This window comes from Athene cunicularia (assembly GCF_003259725.1).
Source record: "Athene cunicularia isolate RWA chromosome 18 unlocalized genomic scaffold, athCun1 chr18_part1, whole genome shotgun sequence".
In the NCBI taxonomy this organism is placed as follows: domain Eukaryota; kingdom Metazoa; phylum Chordata; class Aves; order Strigiformes; family Strigidae; genus Athene; species Athene cunicularia.
Window position 1 is genome coordinate 12640702 of NW_020799123.1, and position 14949 is coordinate 12655650.

Below are 14949 nucleotides of genomic sequence, written 5' to 3' on the forward strand. Positions count from 1 at the left end.
GCTCTGGGAGAACTGCAGGGGCTATTGTGGGCCCTTCCCTACCACACCCAGCCAGGAACAGGCAAACAGGTTGTTCCACATCCCTCCCATCGCCATCGGCACCGCAAGCCCCACGCAAGGAGCCAGCTGCCCCTCCAGAAGGCAGAGCAGTAGGAAACCATCTCACAGGGTTTTGCCTTTGAGTTTCCAGAGCCGAAGGATTTAATTTTCCTTCCCCTCTCGAGCTAGATACAAGCTATTTTTTTAATCAAAATACCAAACAATGCATCAGCGAAAGAGCCAAACTGCTCCGAGCCAGAACATGCTGATTCTTGTGCAGGGGCTGAAGCAGCCCAGCCTGTCCTGCAAGGGCAGCGGGGGCTGGTGGCCAGCGGCCACGGGACCGGTTCCCTGGCTTTGCTGGTCCCCACTTCGCCAGGGCCACCAGCACCAGCTTGGCAACAGGGCTGCTTTGACGAGGAAACGGCACTGCCTCCTCGCCAGCATCGCTCCTTGCTCCTGGAGGACGGCGGGTGCAGCACCGCTGGCATCGCTCTCCGTCAGAGCCACTTGCTCTGGAGCTTCGTATCCCAAATAAAGAGCAGAAAGGGTGAAACAAGGCGGCCAGGGGCTCGGCTCTTCCGCCGCTGGACGTTGTGCTGGGCTTCTCCCTGTTGCTTTTTTTGTTAAGAGAGACCAGGAAAGGCAACGGTGCCTTCATGGGAAGTAACCAAGCCGGCAGAGAGGGAATAGCAGCTCATTAATGAGAAAAAGCAACAGACAGTAACAGGGCAAATTGTTCGAGCTCCTGAAGCCTAAGAGGGGAAAAAAAAAATCATCTGCTTTTCAATGGCGGATTAAATGCTGTTAGAGGAATCCTTTGATGCCAAGCAAGCCCCCAAAGCCAGGGAGGGGATGTGCCCACACCAGCACGTTGTCAGGGCAGGCGGAGGTGCAAAAGCACCAGGGGGGGTGTGGGGGGGTGCCCAGAGGTCCCTGCACCAGGCCCTGCTGACACAGGCCCCCCCCGCTCCTCCCGGGCTTTGCTGCTGGACAGGAGAGCTCCACCGGCTGGGGGGGGTTTTGTGGGGGGAGCGGGGTGGAGAGCATCAGCCTCGTGCACGTTGTGACCAAAGCACCGCTTCAGGGTGACATGATCTCAGCCCAGCGGTTACCAGTTCCCCTTCCAGCACTGCCCAGTTTCACACCTTCTGTTTCCCACCAGCTGCTGCTCTGACCATCATCCCCAGCGGCCCCCCCGCTTCCCGCGTCACGGCTCTGGCACATCCCGCGGCCGCTTCCCCCCGTCCCGCCACGTGCTCGAGATCCCATCGAGCCAGACTGAAGGCAGAAGCACGCTACTTAAAGTAAAGCTTCTGCAATTATTTTGCCCCCCTCTTCCCTCGTATTAACGTCTCTCGATCCAAGTTCAGACTCGGCACACGCCCCGGACAAGCCCTGAAGCCGCGGGGAGCGGCACTTGGCAGCCCAACACCTCACCCCGGCAGAGCTCTGACTCCACCAGCGCTGACACTCAAACGCAAGAAAACTTGGGGGAAGATCCATCCGCGCGTGTGCAGCGGGGAGGATGCGAGTGTGGGGAAACAATCGGCTTCTCTGCGCTGATTCATCTGTTTCCTCTTCAGAAGGGTTTCACTTATGGCAGCCCCAAAGGATGGCACCGATTTGTTGATGCTCTATTAGCGACTCATCAGCATTACAAAGATCAGCGCAGCCTCTGCTTCAACCCAGCCTGGCAAAGCTTCAGATATTTTTTATTTATTTATTGAGAGACAAGGTAAGGAAAAAAAAAGCCAAAGCTTCCCAAGGCGCTCTGACTGGGGCGAGTTCAACAGCACGTCTCCAGCAACCCCTCAGGGTGAGCAGCCCCCGCTGACACTTTGACTGGGCAGATCAGAGCCCTGGGCGACCTGCAATGCCCCGCGCTCCCCGAGAGCCACCCCTGCACTGGTACAGATGATCCATCTGTATCACGATGGACAGACCAGCAAGTCCCTAGTGCGCCACTGCTCTGGCAGCAGCTAAATCGGTGACACAGGATTAATCAGCGCAGGAGAACACGACTGCACAGACCTCCCGTTCACCAGCCCGGAGCCACCCCGCTCAGACTCACCAGCAGTCCCGGGAGGGGAAGGAAAACGCCTCCAGGACACGGGGCCGGCCACACAACAAGCTGTGCCCCTTCCTAAAACCTGCCAAGCTCACAGCTCTGCTGATGGGCAGGAAAAACCAGCCCAGGGCCACAGGCGCAGCCCCTCCGTCCCCCCCCGAGGACGGAGCATCCCTGCAGGAGCTCGCCCCAGCTCGCTGCCCGCAGCAGGGAGGCGTCTCTGGGGGATGTCACCGCTGAAGGCGAAACCCAAACGTTACACGCAGCTGCCACGTGTTAAAAACTCCAGCCAGGCAACCTGCTCTTCACAGATGCTCATTTAACAGCCCTCCACCGTTACTTACCCAAGCACAGGTTGGTGAGAACAAGCCTACTGCTACGGCAGCCTGCTTTTCGCCAGAAGGCAGCGAAAGGGCAACGCACGCTGAAGAGTCCCCTTCTGAGGCAGGCAGCGGTTTTCGAAAAGGTTTTTCTTGTGTTCCTGCACCCTCAGCAAGCCCATTCCTACACGTTCCTTCCCGCAGCTTGGGGCCGAGTCCTAAATTTTAGCACAATTTCTCTGTCTTGTAACAGAATTGCAGGTGGAACTGCAGGTCCAGAGCATCCAGTCTTTCACCAGCACAAGGTTGTTACCCACAAGCCACTAATTGCATCGTTAAGTCCAATTTTAAAAGGATCAAACACCAAGATTACCACCGCTGTCCCACCCAGGAGCTCATCTCCAGGGGCAGAGGGACCCCGCTGCAGCGACACCCATCACGCGCGAATAGCTCCTGGAGTCCAGTTCCATTTTTCCCAGGCACTGCTCCGGCAGATCCCCGACGGACATCGGGGAGCACCAGCTCTGCTGGTCCCTGATCACACCTTGAACCCTGCGAGACCTTTGACTCGTGGAATCTCCCTCTGCGTCTCCACCCTGCAGGCAGCCTCTACCCAAACCAACCCCAAATCCAATTAACAGACTAATCCCCCTCCCCAGAGGACTCGGCACAGCACAAAGCCTCCAAACCCTGCGGTCGCCAAGAGCCGGCCGAGGCTGAGGGGTTGCAGCGGGGGCAGGAGGCTGACACCCCCCCCTCCCCGCGCCACCTTGGCCCTGCCCCACCGCAGACCCCACAGACTCAGGGCACAGCGTGCTGGGTGGAGTCTGCTCTACCCCGCATCTCTCCGTGATGCTCAGCAGGGTTTTAGAAGCTCTACTGAGATGGTTTTAAACCCTTGAAGCCCAGCACTGACACCAAACAGCTCCACAGCAAATGACCGGACCACGAAGGTGCCACCGGTCCCGATTTTATTGTGCAAATTGTGTATCGGAAGGAAGTTGTTCTCTACCAGCGGCTCATTTCAGCTCAACGACAGTCAACTAATTACTGCATATCTTGCACCGTGCTTCAGTCAGAGCAGCCCTGACTAATTCGAGGATTTGAGAACAGCAACTGCTAAGCAAATCCACCTCCAGCCCCGAAGGAGTTCCCTGCAGGTGCTGCTCAGCCCCAGCACCCCAGCGCGCTCCCAGCCTGCTGGAAACTGCCTCCGGCTCCGCTCGCCAGGCACGAGCTTCCCTGGAGAAGAAAATCCCTTCCTGCGACTTTGCCATGGCCTAGTTTTCAAGGGTGACAAAAGAAACACCATTGCGAGTAGCATCCAAGGGACCTACGCAGGAGCCAAAGGGCCAAAGTCACCCGAGCACTCGCCTGCCTGAGACTGGAGCCCCTTGGAAGCGTCTGCAAACCATCCCCGGATCGAGCTCGGAGCAACCCCCCCCGAGCAGGCACGCAGCGTTCACGCTCTTCACGCCAGCTTCTCAGCTTCCCAAAAGCCACCGCAGCAACCACCGACATGAAGAGCAGCAGAAGGAGCCTCTCCCAAAGAGGAACTGGGGGCGTGGGTCTGATCCTCCCAGTGCCAGCAACGGGGCAGCAGCGCAGAGCAGGGATTTTCCAAGGTTGTTGAAAGCATAAACCTGCTAAACTGACAGGGAATTTCACAGAGCAGACTTCTGCTGCAGGGGGACAGTGGATGGCTACACCCCGTACCGGGTCAGAGCATCACTTTGGTTAAAAAACCCCGTGAAAACAGACTTTGAGCACCCCAAGCCTCAGCAGTGGGGTTCAGAGGTGCACCCCCGCCAGACACACGCACCCAAAAACTCAAGCCACGGAGCCGACTGCAGCTCAAGTACTTTATTATCGCTAGGTTTTCCATTACCACCCAGGATTATCCTGTCTGCACACAGTTGCTAAAAATCTGATGGAGAATTTACAAAAAAATGTGAAGTGCTAAGCAGCTGGTGAGCAGAGACCTAAGCTTGGAGGCAGCTCGCTGGCAGGCTAAAATGTTTTCAGCGAGATGAACGTGCAGCATCACTACCATCACAGGAACATTTTTTTTTTTAAAAAAAAAAAAAAGCCAGCACCGAGAGAACAAGCCACCCCAGGCAGCCAGCACGGCTGCGCGCAGCCAGGGACCGGCCGCCAACGGGCAGTGCTCCAGTGCCCAATTTAAGGAGCAAATCCCTGGAGTCACAAGTACTGTTGGAGAGACGACAACATGAAGACTCGGCCGGTTTCGAGCACCCGCCGAAGGAGCCACAGCAGCTCACCCGGCACGGGACAGCCTCCGAGTGTTCACCCAGCTCCCCAGAGCTCCTGCGCTGCATCGCCCAGGGGGGCAAAGCCCCTGAGCCAGGGGCAGACGTGGCTGCCTGCATCACCTTTTAAACATGGACTCTGTGTGGTTTTCTGTTCGACGCCTCCTGTCCCAGAAATAGCATCAGAAAAGCATCGACATTCAGAAAAGAAAGGGTTAAGGAGGGCGGGGGGGGGGTGTTAAAAAAATATCTCAGATTCTTTTCTGGAGGCTGGAAACAGCTGTGAGCTGCAGTCCCAACCAGAGCATCCCAGGTCCTGCCCCACGTCTGGGCTTCCCCCGCGCTGCGGCTCAGGGAGGGGGCCGCAGGGGCGCAGCGCGAAGGCACACGGCGATTCTGAACGGCCCCATCTGCTGCGGCCGCTCCCAGGGAACGAAGGAACCCAGAGCCCAGCGCTCCTTTCCGGCACTATCAGCGACCACGGCGCAGGGACCGATAAGGTCAAGGTGTTCCCAGGAAAAGCTGCACCTCCGGCGAGCACAGCCCTGATCCAAAACATTCTTCAGCCCCTGTTTACACACCCTGCTGGAAGGGGGTTGTGTCCCCAGCTGTTATCAGCTCCAGTGAACCGCAGCCAGAAATTTTATCTTAACTTTCTTCTGCACAGAGCAGCTGCCACCATAAATATCAGCAAGATCAACAAAGCAAGAGGTCTGAGGAGCAGCCGCTCATCACAGCTCTGGGCTGAGCAGGAGCTGCCAGGATCCTCCCTCGGATGCGCTCACGCCGAGAGGGGAAGGCACGGTAACTTGGAAACATTTTAAACCAGCCCCAAAATACTCGAGCCACGCTCCGAACGCACCTCGGGAGACTGCGGGAGGGCACCGAGGACACGGGCTGTCAAACCGCCGCCCTTCGGCGGGGAGGCAGGACCCCCAGAAGACACCAAAACCGGGTTTTAAGCTTGAGCAAAGTCTGGAGCTGCTCTGAAGGGGAAGCAGGGTTTGCAGGGCCCAAGCTCCCGCCCTCGCCCAGCTGAGCCACCTCTGATAAGGCTTTCCCAAGCTTTCGCTTTCAGGAGGACAAAGCTGCCCCCAAAGAGGCGGAGGACGCCCTTAGGAAGGTCTGCACAGCCCTCACAATCTCAGTTGCTGCATGCGCCACATGCAAGGCTCTCTTGTTTTATTTATTTAACAGAAACAGATTGCTATAGGCAGCTTTAATCCAAGTGATAGAATCGGTTTCCATAGACACTTGCTGCTTCCCCATCAAAATTCAGCCCCAGCCAGCAAGCTGCGCACGGCTGAGCCGGGCTGGAGCAGCCGGGGCTGGGCCAAGGCGGGGGCTGACACCGAGCACAAGGTGGCAAAACCAAAGCCTGGCCCCTCCGAAGGGCTGCTCACCCGTCGCCTTGGGAGTTATTCCAGCTCAACCTCTTCTCATTGACTGCCTCGGAGATGGCACCAACGAGCACTGTGCGCCACCTCCCAGCCCAGCGACCTGGTGAGCCAGACCCGCGGGAGGAAAATTCACCTGGGACTGCAAAGGCAGCGAGACCCAACCCCACCTCAGCCCTGCAAGAGCCTTAAGGAGAGGCTGCAGCATCCCCGGGGGGAGCTGGGAGAAGCCTCGACCCACGTTCGTGCAGCAAAACAGCGGCGAGGAGGGAGAACAGGGAACCGCGGCCAAGCGATGGGAAGACTGGGAAAGCAGCTCCCGAGGGGCTTCCCGGGGGAGGAGGAAAGGGAACAGAGGCGCCGAGCATCCCCGCTCTGATGGTCTGAGCAAACACACGCTGCCGCGTGGCAGAGGGAAGCTGCAGATCCTGCAGCAGCTCTTGCAGCAGCTCTTGCAGTGCCGGGTACCACAGAGCCCCCATCACACACAGCCCCGGCGCTGGGGACCAGGGGGACAGCCCCAGCACCGCCAACAGCCCCCCGACCCTTCTCCTCCAGAGGCCGAAGGCTCCCAGACCAGGACCTGGCGCTTTTCTCTCCTTTGCAAAGCAAGACAAAAACGCCAGCGAAGCCGCGCTCTGCAAACACTTCCTCTTTGCAAATACCACGGGCTGACGATGCCCCCAAATCCTGACACTAATAGCAGCAGGCTTTTTTTTTTTTTTTTTTTAAAGCTACATTAACAGTAAACACAAACACTTTTACCGTTCACGTGAGGCAGGACCAGCTCCACACTGAGCTCGTCATCCCCATCAACAGCAAAAATCTGGTTTCGCTCCTGTGCTCGGAGCCTGCTCCGGACTGCGACCCCGTTTGTCAGTAAATCGGTGACTTACCCAATTCTTTAGATCCTTGGCTTTCACTGGCCAACTCTCCCATCTTAACCAGAGCGTCAAAGTATCCTTTTGCTGCATATGTCATACCTAAAAGCATAAAAAAAATGCAGGTTATACTCTCTTTTAATGGCTATTTTAACTTCTGTGGCACTGAATAGATGCTAGACACTAAAATAGAGATTACTTCAAAGGGCTTAACCCCACGGGGAGGGACTAAACAACAAACAGAAGAAAAAGGAGTGCAGAAAGAAGAAAGCTCAAGCAGCAAGATTACAGGGCTATTTAGGAGAAAAAAAAAAGGTACGTGCAGGACCTGGGTGGTTTTCATTCCGGTGTAACCATCAGCCTGCTTAATGCTGCTCAGAAAAAAATCACTGTGGAATAATTGAATATCACAGACTTTCATTATAGTTCAGTCTTGTTTGTTGACATTCCAGCTACACACTCCACTTTAATCAGATAAGCAGGGGGTTTCCTCTAATCACCAGAACATGTTGTACAGCTTTAGCTCAACGCCGTCAAATTATGGTGCTGAAGCCTCTTCCAGCAGGATTTACCGATTAAGACACTTCCTTCAGATGCCCCCACAAGCTCAGCGAGCCAAAGTAAAGGATGCCCAAAGACATTGTTAAAAAAATTAGAGGAAAATCTTGGGCTTCGAAGCATATTCACAGCAGGGACGTGAGAGAAATAGAAAACAAGCGATCAGACCGGTTACCTACAAAGCGCCCAACTTAAGCTGTGATAAACCAGCACGTTATAAAAAGGATGCTACCACCCGAGTAATTAAAAGCGGCGTTATCGGTATAACATTTCAAAAGAACTAAGCAAAAACACAGCCCCAAGTGCAACCTCTTCCTCCCCCCGTCTGACCCTGCCTCTCCTCCCTTCCCGCTGCCTGTGCCCGGCTGGAGACCCGGCAGGGAAACAGCCGGCCGCAGCCCCCCCAGATCTGAACCCCGCTTCGTTAGCGTCGTTAGGAAGAGCCGGGAGATTCGGCCGCCTGGATTAAGGGCCCCAGGCCTGGGGGAGCAGAGTCCACAGCCCCTGTGCAGCGGACCAGGATGGGCAGGCACCTCCCACGTCATGGCCAGTTGATCCATTAAATCCCAATTAGAAACAAAGCCGAGGGCTGGCAAGAGAGCAGCACGGAGGGGAGCGCCCGTACCTGCGAAGGGCAGGACACCTGCGTCTTAAAAGAGCTTCCACTGAGCCGCCCAGGAGCCTCAGTCGGCTTGTGGGAAATAAAACTTGCTCCGGGCACAAAGCAGGAAGGCACAGACCTCCCCCAAAGGTCGTATTTCAAACACCCAGCCTTTAAGAACATGAGACACCAACATATATTTTTTTTCTGCTGGCTAAGATTATGACACAGCCTCTTCCCTTACAGGCGTTTCCACTGAACCAACTGAAAAATAAAATCCAAGAGACGCGCAGCGCAGCGCCGGCGGGAGCGGAGCCTTCCCCCGCAAGAGAGCCGCCGCCTCAGGGGTCGGGCAAAGCCCGCCTCAACCTCCCGTAAAACCGAGCCGAGTAGGGCCCAGGCAAAGTCATTTTAAGTCAAAACAGTCAAATTTTTTGTTTTAATCAATTCGTATTTTGCTTTTGATCATTTCAATCTACACCTCCCTGATGGCTCCCAATAGGACTCTGTTCCCAATCCAGACCCGCCACCAATAGTTTTAGATTATTTTTTTTTTCCTTCTGCTGGGCAATATGAACATTTCAATACCACATCTTCAAGCAGAACTTAAAATCCTAATTCTAAATATTTTAAAGTCACACTTAAAGCGGTTGGAGATGTGTTTGCTACCCAGTTACCCCCTCACATTTTATCACTCGAACCCTTTCCCTGGCTGCAGCCCCGCAGCAGGCAGGTGCCTTGTGTGTCCTAACGGCTCCGCACTGAGGTCCAGGAGCCATCTCCCCGGTTTCCTCCTCTCACTCCTCCCAGGAACAAAGAGCATCCCAAGGTGGTTTTCCACCTTCCCTCCCTTCCGCGGCCACGCTGCCCAGCTGGACCCTCACCAGCCCCCCGCGCTTCAGCAACACACACAGCAGCAGCGCGCTTTCACTTACTTGCTAAGGCTTTTTCATAGGTCTTCCCCATAGAAATGAAATTCCTGAGGCTGGGGTTGAACTGCTCCATGATCGTCTAGAGGAAAGAGAACATCATCACCGGGGGTTAGCGGAGGTGGTGGGGAGCTGGCCAGAGCAGCCCCTGCAGCAGCCACGCTGAGCTCCACGTTCATCCACGCGATAACGGAACAAAAAAAATCCTCTCGCACCTCTCAGCGACTCAACCCCAGCTTCCCGACATCTGCAGGAGGATGGTGGGTTTAAATGGAGGAGCTTTAAGTCTTGCAAATAACGCACAGAGGCAACGGCCCCAGCTGGCCTGGAAGGGCGACTATGCGTTACGGTTTCGGGTCAAGGCGTAAGCAGAGGGTCAGGGCAGCGCAGCCCCACGCGGACCCAAACGCTGTGATAAGGGATGTTGAACGAGCTGCCGCTCCGAGCCGTGCCTCCTCCTGCCCTCAGAGAGGGCGAGCTGGAGGCACCTTCACCTCTCAGCGTGGAGAACTGCCCCCAGGGCTCTTTCCAGCTCCATCGGCACCAGGGCAGAGCAGGGCCGGGGTGCAGCAGCGGCTGGGAAGACGCCCCAGGGATCCTGCCTTCATCCCGCAGCTTTGCTGAGGATGACCAAGCTCGGGCTGTGAACACCACGAGGCAGAGAGTGGATAACAAGGCGGCTCTGCAGCGCCCCAGCTTCGCCCCAAGAGGTAAGTGAATGCCCCGAGCCGGGACGTCATCAAACATGGCAAATGTAACCGTGCTAATACCCTGAGCGGGCACTTGAGACGGCAGGCAGCGGCCTCCAGACCAACCACAAGTTGACCCGAGTTCTGGGAGATGACGACGGGTGACGTCCCACCCTCGGAGAGCGGCGTCAGCCTGGTCCGTGACGGACAGGCAGAAAGGGCAGGAGGGGTACTCGGAACAACCCCCGCGGAGCTGAAGGCACAACCGAGGCACCATCGTCCCCACCGGGCTGAAGCCACGCGCAAGGAATTACACCTCAGTCTCAAGGCACTTGGTGTCACTTTCCACCTGCCTATAAATGCATAAATTAGGGTGTCGGTGAACACCAGAAGCGCTGTCTGACAGCTTTTCCTCCCTCGCTTTAAGGTCCTTATTTAAACATGGGGGCTGGGGGGGGAGGAATAATCGGATCACAAAGAAGAACGGCTCTTTGTATGTTTGGCACAGCAGGTACTGACCCTCCCCTGCCGGAGCTATTCAATGCCGGTGCCGATAGCATCTCTAACACCAGACACCGATTCCAGCCGAGCTGTGGCAGAGACAACAAAAATCTCCATTCTCTCCCCACGAATCCAACCCCTGGACCAAGCCCGGCTGCAGCGGAGCAGCCCCGGAGCCCACCCCAGCGCTGCCCCACCTCGGGGACAGCCCCTCACCCTGCCTCGACAGACTCCCGCCAAGGCTACCACCGGGAAATCAAGTTTAATGCCTAAATGTCCCCGCAGAGCCCGAGCGGGGATGGACGGGCGCTCCCCGGGCAGCGAGGGCTCCGCACCCCCCGTGCCCGCTGCTGGCAGCTCCAGCCCGGGGAGGGGAGGCAAGACGAGCCAGACACCTCGGGCGAATAAGCTGATTAGGCATCTGTCACCTCAGCCCAAGCTGGCCAAACGCTATAAAGCTCATTTTCTGCCTGAGGCATTTTTATCCCCAGTTCCTGCTGCCTGGCTTTTGGAGAGCGTGACAGTTTAATTTTCTTCCACGGGTGCACGCGCGCAAGGCTCTTCTCCCCGGCTCAAAACAGCCATTTTCTAAATTCAGCGAGCAGGAACCTGCGCAGGACGCCAGCTCAGAGGCCGGTGTGGAGGCAGGGCATCACCTAGGTGCTGGTATTTGTTGGCAGGAGAAATCCTTCCAATCCTCCACGGAGCACGCAGCAGCGGCCCCGCTGGAGCGCTGGGTTGGGGACCGGCTGCTCCGAGGCCGGAGCACGGGGCTGCGACGCCCCAAAGTCACCACCCCACTGCCCCAGCCGCCCTCAGGTCCGTCCCACAGCACCACACAACCCTGCGAAGGGCAGAAGACGATGGCAGGGATCTGACAGTGCAGCGAACACGCTCAGCCTGAAAGGAAAAAATTAACCTGTAGCAACAAGCCACGCCGCGAGTTGTTTTCCCTAATTGTAGGAGACAATTGCACGGGAGTTAATTAACACCGACAAGGATTGCTCCATCCTTCCCATGTCACGTTTAACTTGGGTCAAAAATCTACCTGGAGCAGGTGGAGGCGCGGGGTCGCTGCCCATGGTGGGGACAGGGACGCGGACACGTCCCCGCTGCCGGCAGAGCCGTGGCTACAGCCCCCACCACCACGCTCAAGCTCAGCCTGAGCAGTCTGAGGCTGGATATTCTCCACGCAGAAGAAATATTGGCAGAATTTCTGCGGGGAAGTGATTTTTTTAAACAGTTTGCTCGGTTAAGTGCAGTAAGTGTTTATGTGTATGTATGTATACATGTACATATAAATAAAATCATATTTGCAGCAGCGCCTGTGCAAACATATCGTCCCGAAGCACGAAGCTCAGTGAATAAATGACGGAATAGGACGCGTGGAGCGGGAGCACCGGCCGACCCCGGAGGCGTAAGGCAGCCGAGCTGCTCTCTCGACCCCGCGGGTCCTGTGGGGATGGATGTGGTGGAACAGATTCAAGGAAATCCCCTTCCAAAAGTCAGCGCTTCTTCCCCAGACTGGAGGGAACCAAAGCACGACTCAGCCCCGGCGGCTGTGGGCACTGCTCAGGGCAGGACCCTGCTCCCCGCTGGCCAACGGCCATTTTAAAGCAATAAACAGAGAAAAAAAAGTCCCCAGAAAGGCTCCCACCGACCAGCTGGAAGAAGGTGGGGGATAGAAGGGGAGAGGCAACTCTGTCGGCCAAATAAAATTCATGAAACCTGAGGAGGAAGTTTGCTGAAAGTCGATGTTTTTAAGACATTGTCTAGAGACTCCAACACAAACAGCCCGGCAGGATGAGAGCACTGAAAAGGGCTCTTCACTACAGAGATAAAAATATCTTTTCAAGCCGCCTTCTCACTCCCAGGGTGGGAAAGGAAGGTGACTCCAGAACTAACACCCCCTCGCATCCATCCCCCTCCAGGTGAGAAGCTGAAAGCTCCCAGCTGCTAAGGAAAATACTGAAAAATAAACATATTTATGGCACGGAACATGCTCAAGAGCAATCAATCGCTTCACACCCCCAAGTCAGCCAGCAAGGTGCTGGAACTGCTCCTGTGATGCTGCATCGCCGGCAGACGCACCCCCAGTCACCCCCCCATGCCAGGACTGTCCTGCCGCGGGCGGGGAGCAGCAAGGCCGACACGCAGTGAAATTCGGGGAACGAGAGCAAATCTCGCTATTCATCCAATTTTGCTCCATCAGCACCACCCACAAGTTGTTTGCCTTCCACGCGCCGCCTGGGCAGAGTTTAGAAAAAACACAGACAAAAAAAACTGGCAGCTGAAGGTTGAAAGGGCTTTGCTTTGTTCCACTGCACTGAATTCCCTGGGTAATACCACTCAGCTCTCTGGGACTGGCACGGCTTTATTCGGCTGCCAAAAATGAAACTAATGCAAAGCACGAGGTCTCCAGGACATCATCCCACTGCATGAGAAGAGGCAACAGAAAAGAAGGTCCCCGTCTGTCCCCTCTGAGCGGGCTCCGCAGCACAGCACGGCTCTGCCAGTCAGCCCTGAAGTAAAAGTTTGCATCCTCCCCAAGAACAAGCTGGAAATGGAGCTGGTTCAGGTTATATCAGGTTTCTCCTGCTTAGGAAAGACCTGCACAGCACTTCCTTCAGGGCCTTTAAAAAAAAAAATAAATTAAAACCAGGCTGTGCAGTTCATCCCAGGTCTGTCCCCACAGCCTTCCAGGTAGCTCCGAAAACCAAATACCGAGCAAAATAAAAAGCAGGCGCTGCTCTCTGGGGCAGGAGGTGGTCAGCGGCTGCTGGCGCGTCCCCGCAGGGCTGGGACGGGACCTCAGCCCGCACGGCCGCGTCGTGACTACATGACTACAGAGCCGCCCTTAGAGCCGGGCCCCACGGCCAGTCTCGCCTCCACACAGCGGCACGGCAAAGGGCCAGGCAACCGGGGATCGAGGCGAGAAGCCTCCTGGATTCGACAGAGGAATGAGCATCACCACGACACCGCGGCACACACCGTGCCCTGGGCTCCCCTCCCAGCCACCCCGGGCAGCGTGTGCCGGGGACGTCCTTGGCACAAACGATGGACTTTGTGCTAAAAAACAACTTCCATGTTTTCCTAAACCCGTTCTCTGATGCCTCTGCGCAGCAGAAAGGTGCGATGGCTCCTTGCAAGGCTGATTTGGTTCATGGTTGGAGTAGATGAGCTTAGGGGTCTTTTCCAACCTCGATCACGCCGTGATCCCGTGACGCTGCGCAGCGGCAGCCTGGGCTCAGCCCGGCACCCACGGCTTTTCTGGGTGACTCACGGGTGGCAGCAGGACATTACGTGACCATGACAAGTGCCGAAAGAGAGGGCAGTGCCACGGGACCTGCCACTACACCACGGTCACGCTGCAAAAGCGGCTCAGCTAGGAGGAAGTTCAGTTTCTAAATGGGTCAGCCCTGCTCCGGGAACACCTTCATTATTTCTGTATTAATATTTAATGCCCAAACAAACCCCAGCGCTGACTCCAGCTCGTCCAGCCCTGCGCCAGCAGAAGACAGCCCCGGAGTCCCAAGAGCCAAGTTTCTGCTGGGAGGGGAGGGGAGCCTTGCCGGACTCGTTAGCGGGGCCGATTTCAACGGCTTACGACACACCCACGGGAACGTCCCCGTCCCACCGAAGCCCCCGGTGCACCCCAGCACAGAGCAGTGGCAGCGTTTCACAACCCGAGCGGCTCCCTCCCCGGCTGCGGGTGAACCCCCTCGCCCAGCGGGAACGGCCGAGCCGCCGGGGTCCTGCCCCAAGGCCAGAGGCACGACCAGGGCTCAGCACAATCTGCTGGAGACGGAGCTCAGGAGCAAGGGCATCAGGGGGGAAAAACCCTGGAGGCCCCATCTAAAGGCAGTACCCGTCTACTAGCTGTTGTGTCAGAGGATGAAACGACCTGAGTTTCAGGGAAAAAGCTCTGAAAATCTCTGTAATCGGGGTCTGGGCTTGAAGGAAACGGGAACGGGGCCACGCACGGCGCACAGCACCCGCAGGCGAACACCTCATCAGCACCCACCAGCCGTCACCCCTGCGAGGGAGACCCGTTCCCCCAGCCCCTTCCCCACAGACCTCGCCTGGGCCAAAGGCTTCAGCTGGAAGGACTCGGCACGTTTGACACGCGCTGGCCCACGCCGTGCCCTGCCCTGCAACACGAGCAGCACAGGAGTGAAACCTTAGCCACGAGCAGACTCAACGCAACAAGGCGCCGAAGGCAAAGCCAGCAGCTGCCTCCATCCCAGGGAGCTGCGTCACCCACGGGCAGCAGCCTGGGGTACCTTCGGCAAGTTAGGAGCCACCTTCTTTATAACGCTTCTTAATCGGCAAGTTTTAACAACCCGGACCTGCACCATCTCAGCGGAGGTCGAACACCGCTGTCCCGGCCCGCAGGTGGAGGGGATGGAGGCGAGGGCAGCCCCCCCGGCGCCCCCCCAGTGCCACGCAGCGGCGCAGGACTCGGAGCCCACCCCAAAGCCCCGCGTCGGACGCGCTTGGCTGCAGAGCCAAGAATCCTGCGAAGACGCAGCTCCAGCGAAGAGCGCGTCGCCCTGCGTCAACACGCCAGCCCCGGGCCCCGCGGGCGGCAGGACGAGCCCGGCCTCCCCCTGCCACCCTCCTCACTTATTGCAGGGAACGAAACTCGGCGGCGCTTGACCCTCTCTCGGTGCTCACTGCCTGCGGGGGGGGG

The 14949-nt window shown here is 57.0% G+C and overlaps 1 protein-coding gene across 1 annotated transcript in view; it reads right to left on the minus strand.

The window, feature by feature from the left end:
- The window catches only part of BAIAP2 (BAI1 associated protein 2), a 33657-nt gene extending 19043 nt beyond the window's left edge, over positions 1–14614 (minus strand). The window contains exons 1-5 of the mRNA XM_026861315.1: positions 14540–14614; positions 14334–14407; positions 9837–9948; positions 9073–9148; positions 6994–7080 (exon numbers count right to left, since the gene is read on the minus strand). Of these exons, the coding sequence (XP_026717116.1) occupies positions 6994–7080; positions 9073–9148; positions 9837–9948; positions 14334–14407; positions 14540–14614 (424 nt within the window). The remainder of the gene's footprint in view (positions 1–6993; positions 7081–9072; positions 9149–9836; positions 9949–14333; positions 14408–14539) is intronic.
- Between the last annotated feature and the right edge of the window lie 335 nt (positions 14615–14949).